This window comes from Cyprinodon variegatus, unplaced genomic scaffold (assembly GCF_000732505.1).
Source record: "Cyprinodon variegatus isolate N-32 unplaced genomic scaffold, C_variegatus-1.0 Scaffold234, whole genome shotgun sequence".
Lineage (NCBI taxonomy): Eukaryota > Metazoa > Chordata > Actinopteri > Cyprinodontiformes > Cyprinodontidae > Cyprinodon > Cyprinodon variegatus.
Window position 1 is genome coordinate 1087222 of NW_015150687.1, and position 11087 is coordinate 1098308.

General features: G+C 36.5%; 1 protein-coding gene across 1 annotated transcript; it reads right to left on the reverse strand.

Annotated features, from left to right (window-relative positions):
• Positions 1-998: 998 nt before the first annotated feature.
• On the reverse strand, positions 999-10409 carry LOC107088957 (potassium channel subfamily T member 1-like; the record flags this gene model as incomplete). The annotated part of the gene is made up of 12 exons (XM_015381433.1): positions 999-3274; positions 4654-4738; positions 4807-4869; positions 4963-5257; positions 5336-5464; positions 6091-6174; positions 6412-6513; positions 6594-6705; positions 6810-6944; positions 7074-7145; positions 9997-10169; positions 10304-10409. Coding segments are annotated over 12 exons (1462 nt in total), but the record flags the coding sequence as incomplete, so codon positions are not given.
• Positions 10410-11087: the final 678 nt, after the last annotated feature.

Here is an 11087-nt window from a genome sequence, read left to right on the forward strand (position 1 = left end):
ATTTCAGTTGTATATTTTATGTTTATTTATTTATTTTAAAGAGATATAATAAAGTGCAACAAGACATTTTTCTTGTTAAAGTTGGACCAGTTGTATCAGTTCTTTATAAACCAAATATATTATCTTCTTTCTTTGCAGGTCTCTCAGTCTTAGTATTATCATACTTTTTTATTCTAACTGCATGTGATTGTAGTGTATGTTTGTAAAGGTTGTATTGTTTCAAATACAGCTAAGAGTTAAAACAGTTAATTGAAATGTAGACAAAAAGAAAAAAGCTTTTACTCAATCACCAGGTGAAAAGATTCTTGTAAAATATTTTTCACATCCATTGCGTAATCGACCAACACATAGTAGTGCATAATATCAGGTGGAAGGAAAATCATCCAGTTTGTCTTTTATAAATAAGACAAAGTGGGTTTATATCTGTGTTATGAAGCTGTGATAGTGTCAGAATTTATACTAAATGTCTGGTAAGGCACTTTTGTTGCTCTTTTGTTGCTCCAAAGCAAGTTGGTTGGGATAATATATTTTATATAAGACACATAGTTACTCTCTTTATAATTTCTTAAAGGTCATTTTAGATAATGTTTGAAACAATATTTATGTATCCATCCATTTTCTCTTACTTAGTCATGTCAGGGTCGCCCATAGACTGCCTACCTCCGGCAGTCTATGAGCGAGATGCGGGGTACACCCTGGACAGGTCGCCAGTCTGTCACAGAAACATTTATGCACTTTTTTATAAATATGAAGAAATCTCTGAAGTGCAAAGTAACTGGTCACAAAATAAAACTGTTACTCATCTCAAACCCTTCAAAATTGGTGTATATGTAACATGCTGACTATATATGATAACAAAATAGCAATATGAGCATTCTTTACTTTTTATTTTTTCAGTAATCAAATACTGTTTATTGATCATTTATAATCATTTCTGTGAAGCCATCGGATCAAAATGAACAGAGTATAAAAGGAACACACAACTCAAACCACTCTATGTATTTTCGAGCACTTTAATGTGCACAGAAAGCTATGTTTAAGTACAAATTGAGTCAACACTGAAATGGAAAAAGAGATACACACTTTAGTCAAGCAATCACAACATGGCGCTTTAACATTATAGTAGGAGAAATAGGCATGGACCCCTTTACAGATTCTTACTGCATTTACATAAATAAAAAATGTATAACAATTAAACTGTTTACATTTAAAACAGGGAAGCAGTCATTATTTTGTGGCTAAAATAATATATAGGTGGCTATGGTTACAGTACACCAAACATATCGGTTATATATCCATTTTCAGGTAAAGCTTTAATAGAGATTCTCTTGATCTAATAAGAGTTTGCTTAACGAGTTAATTTTAGCTTATTAGTCAGACAGGCTAACTGCTTTGGCAGCCTGCTGCTTAACATGCATGCCACTTATAAGACTGACTGCTGGATTTCTCTCCTTCAAGGTAAGGAAAAGAGAAGTAACCTACTTTAACAAGCCAGCTGATTGGCGATGCACAGATAAAGATGGTCACCTAAATATTTCAGATCAAGTAAATTATAGTATGTAAACTAAATTTTTATAAAAAAAAATTTAGCTTTAGTTTTAATAACAGAACCAAACTTATTTACTGGCTGACATGTAGAATCAAGACGGTACTTAGAATTTGAAATATAAAGCAATTTATAAGGTTTTGGGGCTTTGGAGAACCATGGTGAGAACCATAAACTACAACTGGAGACAAAATGAAATAAAGGGGAGGATTCTCAGGGACTACAAAATTACTGCAAAGCTGAAACTCATCAGAAGGGTCGCAAAAAGAAGGACAGCTCAGGCCCGGCAGGCCTCGATTGCCTCAAGGTCTGTGTTGTTTAGTTTGCAAATGTAAGAAAGAGAATGGAAGTTCTATGGATGGCAAAGTTCTAAGGTCAAAAAGACTGCTGAATGAAACAAACACAAAGGACCTGTCTCACAAAATTCTTGATTGTCCCCAAAACAGGGTAGAAAATATCTGTATCTATCTATAAAAGAGAAATGTTGAATTTTTTGAAAGGTGCAAGTTACTTTTCAAGCCAAAGTAATATAACATTTCCTAACAGCTAAAACCATGTATTCTAATATCTAACAGACAATCCTGAGGGAGAATGTTTATTAGTTTGAAACCATTAAGGCTGAATTAAAACATGTCTGCTAAGAGGAGGGCGTCAACATTCCTCTGCAGTGGTGTAAAAGACAGAATACCGGCTATTGAAAAAGGTAAGGTATAACTTGTTGCTGCAAAGGTTGGTAAACCTTAAAATGATTTTCTCCATTAATGAATGAAAACACAATTCAAAACAGCTTTTGAAATCACAGCAGGTTTCATAGTACTGGCGAGATCTGCAGACATTTAGGCCTCTTATTTAAAGGACTTACATTTATAGAAAATATTTCATGGGAAATAGTTTCGATTCTCTAAAACATGCACGACACCAAAGAGTGCATGCCCAAACCCACAAAAGAAAAAAAAAAAAGAAAAAAAAGCACAACAAAAAGTACTTTAGAATACTAAAGATCAATCTCAACCTGTTAATAAAGCTGCAGAGTCCTCAGGAAAATAACACTTTAAACCAAGGAAACAAACATAGAAATAACTAGCATCATTATATACATACATAACCCATTAACATAGTCCTTATTGGCACTAATTAAATTAAATTAAATTTTAGCTACAAAATAAACATCTGAAACTTTAATGCTCATTTTTATTTAAGTCACTTAGGGTTGTTTGAGTTTAGCAGACTTTTAAACAGACAAATGTGTCAACCATGGAAAGTCAAAAGACAACTTAAAGCCTAAATATTTTCGATTTTTTTTGCTGAGAACTGTATAAGCAGATGTCTGTCATTGTCTTACTCTCCTGTGGTACCCTATGTTTCAACAATGTAAGTCTTAGGTAAACTGTAGATACACATCTAATAAGTCTACGGTATTTAGACTTGATGAAGCTTTTGTATGTACAGCATTTGAAGCAAGATGAGTAAAATTGCAAACATGATATCCAATGGGATCAGACAGGCAGTAGGCACTCACATTATACATTTGTGGGTTTCAACACTAAAGGAACCAAAGACCAAATTGTCTTCTTTATATTCCAACTGAAAGGAGGCCATCTCGGTTAAAAGTCAGCATTATGTCAGAGTGGGGTGTCCTCTCTGGACTCCTGTCTCTCTTTTAGGCTACTGCTGTGGACGGGCGGCTCATCTGGAACGTGCGCCAGAGGGTCAGAACGTATCAAATATCTGTGAGAGAATAGAGATGTTAGCAACAAAAACATTACTTTAACTCCATCATCGATTCTTTAGTTTCTGACCTTTAAAAATAAAAAGGTAAAGGAAGATCAAACTGAGATATTTTTTTATTTTATTTTTTATGAATTGTTGAAAAATAGATACTTTATGGTAATTAATAATGTTATTCTGCTTGTATAAATCACTGATGAGAATGGGCTGTGGAAAATAAATGTTTAAAACGCAAATATGCATGAATTTTCAGCAACAACAAAAAAAACTTTGCTAAATGTTGATAAGTATGGCTCATTTTTGCTAAAAGTGGAACTATTGTAGCAGCTTATTACAGTAAACTTGCTTGCATCCATAATTACAACAAGTAAAGCAATAAAGCTTAGTCTGCTTATTCATAAGACATTAATGCAATGATATACATACTCCAAAAGCTGCAAAATGCTTTGTTCCTTGCTGCTACTAAAACAACTGTCAGAGTCCTCATCTCCTTAGTTCCTATTATGAGATTTATCCTTACAAATTAAACTTGAAACACTAGGAGGAGCCAAAGGAACACAATTTTACAAGAAATTCACTTTCTTATTTTATGTCAACAGGTCATTTTAAAATTGATCATATTCCTTTTTACATTTTATTTTATCACACAAGAACCTCAAATTAGTGCCTTTTTGTCCAAATTGTATGTGACTGATCAGCACAAGGTGGTGAATAATCAGGAAGTTACAAAGAAAGAACATGATTTTACATTTTTGTATATAATTATAAAAAGTGGATAGTATTAGTCACACAAGCAGCCAAGTGGCGCATGCGATTTTACATTTTAGGAGGTAGAATGTATCAAGACAACTTTTCTCTTCTTTATAATGAGGAGAGAAAACCATTGGTGAAATCTGTCTTTAGGAATCAGGGTTTACATTTACAACAAGTCAACTTTTTGGTCAACATGCAAATTGCAATATATGCGGAAAAACTATCACTAGATATCACCCTGGCAGCAGGTAAAACATTTTTCTCTAGATAGGTATAACTAGGTGATATACTCCAAAGATCTGTTCAAGATGGGACTGTAGTAGAAGGTATTGACTTTAAAGGGGTGAATACAATCAGACACCATGCTTTCCAGATTTTAGTTTGGGAAGAAACTAAATATTATATTTTATTTCTGTCTTACCTTCCGTGTGTTTGTGTTGGTTAATCAGACAAAAATCCCAAATAAAACACATTTAAGTTATGATTGAAAAGTGAATTTTTAAATAAAAAATTTCAACTGCTGTGAATATTTTTTAAGTCATGGCAGTACACATATATTTGCAGGGTAGTGCAACCAAAAAACATATAATGCAAAAAAGAAAATAAACACTGTCGTATTTACTTACACAATGTCATTGATCTCCAGTCTGGTGTCATGAGAAGGGTTGATGAGTACATAGGACAAAGTGTTCTGGTGGTCATTCTGCTCATCTGAAACAAACAAAATCAGTCCAAAACGGTCCTATCTTCTGTATATTGAAATCTCTAAAATGTTTTACCTTGTAAATATCCCAAATTGACTCTGTTCATGACATCACTGGCTGTCAGATTTGTCAGATCATCTGCATTTAAAAAAAGGAACAGACATATTGAAGAATTAAACATAAAGTCTTAAATGTAATGGTGATGTAGAAAAGAAAAACGTCCATAGTTACCGTATCCAGAGGTGGGAAGGCCCAGATGCCTCATACGGTTACGGACCAGCTCAGACAGCTCTTCCCTCTCAGAGCGTCTGTAGAGGTTAAGACGCTGCTGAGCTATGCGCTGCGCGTGGTCTTTACTCGAGTCTCGGCTGCTTCCCTGCCACCTCACGCTTTTCTTACTGAGACGCCGTGCCCATTGCATACTCTTCTTCCTCAGCAGGGGGTAATCTGATGGGTCATTGCTGCGAGACTCGTCCCCTCTTTCTTTTGTGTCTTCACAGTCGTCTACACTCATTGATACCTGGGACTTAATAATGATGTAAGACTTCAACAATTTCCTCTGAACCCAGTGGTCATATGTTGGTTTACTTTGATATAATCTCACCTCTGAAGTGGTGAAAATGTGGGACTCTGTGCGATAGATGCCAATGGGAATTTCAGCACTAGAGGAGCAAAGTTTTTGGAAGAGTCTCCCATAGGTACCAATCCATAAATCCTCTTCTGTTATTTTCATCTGAAAAAAAAAAAATCAACTTTAAAAAAAGTTTCTTCAATTCAACTGTGTTTTTCTGTATATAACTGTACTTTCTACAAAGAAACTTGCAAAACTATTCTAATCCTTTATTTTTACCCATTAAACCACAGGTCAACCATATGTTTAGTTAGATTTTATGGGATTGCCCTAAAGTGGTCCATATAAAGAGGAAGAGAAAGGGACAATTATGGAAGTAGTTTAAGTAGAAATCCTTTGTAGAAAGAAGAAGTCTCATTTCTAGTTCGACTCAATCAATTCCATAAACATGATGGTGGTAGCATCATGCTGTGGGAATGCCTATCTTCAGTAAAGAATGACAAGCTGGTCAGAGTTAAAAGGAAGCTAGGTGGGAATAAATACATGGCAACTCTAAATGAAAATGTTAGAGGCAAAAAATTGAGACTGATAAAGCAGTTTACCTTTCAATTAGACAAAGACCCAGTGGTTGGAAAAATCTATTTCCTATCACAACGTTAATTACGAGTCTTCAGAAAAACTCTATGAAAGTCGGCTCCCCTCCTATTTAAGCCTGTTTTGTTGAAATATCCTTGATGACTGAGAATTTGCAGGGGTATGAATACTTTTGCAAAATATTTGTGACTCACAGCACAAAGGAAGCCTGATCCAGGAGTGGTGTCCAGTCCCAGCAGCAGTCTAGCAATAACAATCATGTAGTCCTTTACAAAAGACTGAAAAAGAACCATGTAAAAAACTGTTCAAATTGTTTGTTGATTTTAATTATAGCTGACAAAATAAAAGCATAGTATAAAGAAAAAGTGTCCAAGCAATGCTTTAGTAACTGGGCACAAGAGGGCACTTCTGACTTTTGTGAGGTGCAACATCTTTCTCTGTTGATGTGAAACACATTCTAATACCTGGTGTTCAGGAGAGGGAGGCTGCATGTTGGGTTTTAGTTGCCTACCAACCTGATAGAGGAGGGTATCCAACATGCTGATGCTGAACACTCTGCCTGCAGCGAAGGGCAGGCGAAACATGAAGGCCAGGTTGGAGCCTTTGTCTCGCTCTTTCTGTGCAACATGGAAAAAATCAGAGTCGCTAAATTATAATTCACCATGCAGTTCATACAAGGGTAACCTGCTTTCCTGACCTTTTCCAGCTTTGACAGAGCCAGCGAATAGCAGTCCTTTGCTCTGAACTGCATGAACCTCATGTTGGATGGATGTGTAAGCTCAGTGATAATACTGAGACTTGGAAATAGCCTGAGGTTTTAGAGGTGAAAGAATTAGTGCATGTGGTGTTACAGTACATCAACTGAACACTGATTTATGCATATTATCCCATTCAACTGGTACATTTATTTTACCTGAACATAGTTTGTACATTGACAATAGTTTTTGCATCAGCCATGTAGTCCTCCTCTGCACTCATTGTACTCTCTTTATCAACCACAACCAAGTTATCCGCATATATAATTCCACACTGGAGCAGACTGTCCAGACTGCAACACAGGACAATTTTCCATTAATACAACATCTGAAAAATATCTAAGCATATATGTTGAAATGATTGAACAAAAACATGAAATATTTTTGAAAAAATGAAAATATATTTTCTGCTACTATCTTACTTGTCTATGGACCCAGCCATGTAGTACACCATTGGGAAACAGCAAATGGCTTCCAGGAAGTGATTATCAGGGCTGTGGGAAGAAAATTGAAAATGGAAATTAGGAACTTTCTTTTTTTTTCTTAACAAAAGATTTGTTGCACAGACTCAGAATTGAGAAATATTTATTATGTTAAATATCCAGAGAAAGCCTTTGAGGAAACAAAGAAGTTGATTCCCACAATAGGAGTTGTCTTTTGTTTCTTTTCTTTGTCTCTGCTACTATTCATCTGTGCTGTTTGTTTCTCGAGTCAAAATTTACATTTTCAGTTTTAAGAAATATGTATCGAATTCAAACAAAATTTGCTAAAGTGTATAGTGTGGATAAAGGCAATTCCAAGTTATTTTAAACACAGTCCCTCACTTCATTTAACTCCTTATACCTGTTGTGAAAGTACTGTCCTTTTTCTGTGTGCGGATATCACTCTGTGTTAAGTGTTTCATAGGCTTTTAATACGTTTTTTGCTGCCCTATGTCAATCTGGGTTTTCCCTAACAATGAGATCCAAAAGTAAGTAATAACTTGGAAATATTCATGAAATAAATGTCAGATTTTCGTTCTGTTTCAAATGTTCCTATTCATAATTTCACATATTCTTAACTGTTTATATGATTACAGCTGGGACCCCTTAGATGAATGCAAGATGTTTAGAATTAAAGCATTTGTGACACCTGCCAATCTTTTAAATGTGTCTTTTCGCAGGAGAATGATTGAAATCCAAATGTTCATCTGGAGGCGGCTCCTTCTTATAGCTCTGTCATAAAAGGGACAGATGGACCCAATATTCAAGGCGAGTCAGACAATTGGAAGTTTCAAATCATTTTTTGACATAAAATAATGAAACAAACAAAACGGGACACGGGCTGCTAAGGACAAGCAGACCACAGTGGCTGAAGGAAGGGGCGGAGCACCGCCCAATCACTGACACTCTGGAGGGAGAAACACAGGTAAGCGACCACAATCATCTGACAGTGGCTGAAATCTAGCCGACATGCTGTCCAAAGTGTCCCCAATGCAGCAAAATCAGTGAGCAGGCAGGAGGCTGATCCAGATCAGAGAAACAATTCAAAATCGGACAATTCCGAGATCAAGGAGTCCGTAGCCCAACCAGGGGTTCAGATCAGACAAGGAACAGACAGATCAAGGGTTCCAGGAATCCTCAGAGCATTCAGGCAGGTTAAGAGTTCTATGAGTCCAGCAGTGTGTCAGACAGACACGCTCAGATGAAGATAGGCAGGCTCAGTGGAAGAGACGAACATAGACAAGACTTGGTACCAGGATAAATGCCGAACTTTAAGCTGGTCTCCACCTTGGAACCAGGGTTACAGGAATTTAAAACTGACCTCCCCCATGTACCTCTCCCGTGTACCTCTCAATCCACTGGCTTCCGGGGAGGGGAATATGAACCAGGGACTTAACCAAAACTAATGAAGCAAACATGAATGCTGACATGAAAACATAACACAAATAAAATAAGAATACATTTATAAGTAACACGAATACCAACGAATAATGATCTGGCCCCGATAGCTGAGCTGAACAATATATACGGCAGCAGGAGCAGGTGACTAAGATAAGTGATAATTAGAGAGCGTCGAGGCAATGGCAGGTGAGTGGAGTGAGTAATTAGATCAGCTATCGGGGCTGCGATCATGACAAGCTCTCCTCGACAGCCTATCAGTTTAGATGAACAGGAGTGTTTTGGTTGATATGCATCTGTATCGTAACCTTTTTACTTTTTGAATTCTAGACTGAAAAGTGTGCTGTCGTATGTTCATAACTTGAAATATTAGTTTATATCATAACATTACATTAAACCTCTCTGGTAATACATGATTGATTTTCTATGTTGGTTGGTCTTTATGTTTACCAATATAACACAAAAATAGAAGAACAGATGGATTTATACTTAGATCATCTTCAACAAAGGAAGGCTTTGTTGAATAAATTGATGATTTTTCAAGGCAGCTGGTTTCACATGGTTTCATTTAGAGGTATTAGAAAATCTTATACATTAAATCACATTTTCCATTGAATGTTGGGGTTGCAATGAGACCAAAAAAGGATCAATGGATATTTTTAAGGCACCAACATTTTCAAAAAAAAACATCCTAAATAAATCAACATGCATTTTTATTTCATTGCTTCTTCAGACAGGAGTCGAATTCTGGAACTATCCTATCCTGCAGCAACTCGCAGACTCTTGGAAGTTGCTGTGTATTAGCTATCTCATTGGTTAGAGTCACTCCGGGCTGAGGGAAAAGACCATCTGGAGCTGAACACACTTAGAGAGACATTCAGACACTTAATCAGAGTCTGTCTTCTTCCACCTCCTTTGACATTGCATTGCATTTTGCATGTTCCCAATCCTGCTGACTTGAGACCCAAGGCTGTTGTAAGTGATTGAATTCCAAATGCGTGGGTGTTTGCATTTGTGTGTGCAAGACTGCTGGAAGGGAGGGAGCATAGAGCAACACGCAGGGAGCATTTATCGGTATGTATGTGTGTTTCTATGAGAGTTCTTTCAGCTTGCATGTGGGGGCTGAAAAAGGGACAAATCGGGGCTCTTCATGAAAGTTAGCACTATCAAAAGAAATCATTTTCTCCTCCTGTGGCAATGTATATCACGCAGGTTCAAGGCACAGCAAGTTTCCATGGTTACTGTCTGGTGGAACAGAGACTTTTTTTCTTCCTTGTCACTAAAAACACAAGTAGCAGTGGTAATCTAATATCAGGAATAACAATGGAGTCCCACCTCCACAGCCTTGTCCTAAGTGCTTGCTGACGTGAGCCTTTCAGCAATCATAATTTTTCCCAGCATGACACGGCGGAAGTCTGAGTGAAGCGAAAAGCAAAGGAACAGTATGTGTGTGTTAAGAACTTACGGGTTATCCAGCAGCAAGACAATGGGGTTCAGCTCCTTTCTAGCTCTGTAATAAGCTCTGAGAGGCACTATGAAGTTATAGAGACCGTTTCCTGCAGTCTCAGCCGACACAATGATCAGCTTGTTCTTAAAGCCATATGCCTTAGCATCCTCAAAGCTGTTGTGCATACAGCCCTGCACAAGGAGCAAAAAGAACAGGTGAGATATTTTAGGTATACTTTTACAATGTAAAGGACAGAGAGAGGACAGGCAATGATTGAACCAGCATGTAATTGAGTGACTAAGTTGAAGGAAAAATGACTGCCCACCTGGTCTAATCGTAGGCAGCAAAATGGTGCTTTTTCAGCCAACAGATGGCACAAGGTGGGCGAGCTCCCAATGTACGGAGAGTTGGGAGGATAACCTTTCACATACCTGAAAACAAATCCAGAAGGAATGAATGATGCATTTCATCAGAAAAGATTCTGTAAAATATTAGATTTCAGAAAGGCCAAGCTTGTGACCGGAGAAGACATAATATTTCTGATATGTAAACATTTTTTTATTTTTCAATTCCGTTAGATATTCAAGTTATAATGTAATGGTAAAGATGAAAGTCTTTGTTAAATACAATATAGAAGTCTTAGTCTGTAATTTTTTTTATTGTATGCCTTTTTTAAACCTACATTCACGAAAATCCTACAGTAAATGTTTTAATTTTGAAAGTAGAAACACTGACTTTTTTGTATATCCCTGCAAAGTCCCTAAAGTATAATTTAAAAATGTCACTAAATCAATTTCTGTGCTGAAAATAAATCATGTGTGTCCTTTATACACCGTTATATTGAAATTGCTTTTTTTCTAGATAATTTGATGACACCCTGTCTCCTCACATAAAATAAACATTCAAATTTGGAACTGATAATTTCTTTTATTTAAGTGAGCAAATATTCTGAACCAGCAGGGAATCAAAATATTACTACCCTCACTGTAACAGGAAGATTGGTGATTCTGCTGTTCTTACAAGCCACATCATATCAAAGAAATTTATATCTTAGATTTTTTTTTTTATTTTATTCCAATGTAAGTATAGCTGCTATTTTAGAAATTGCA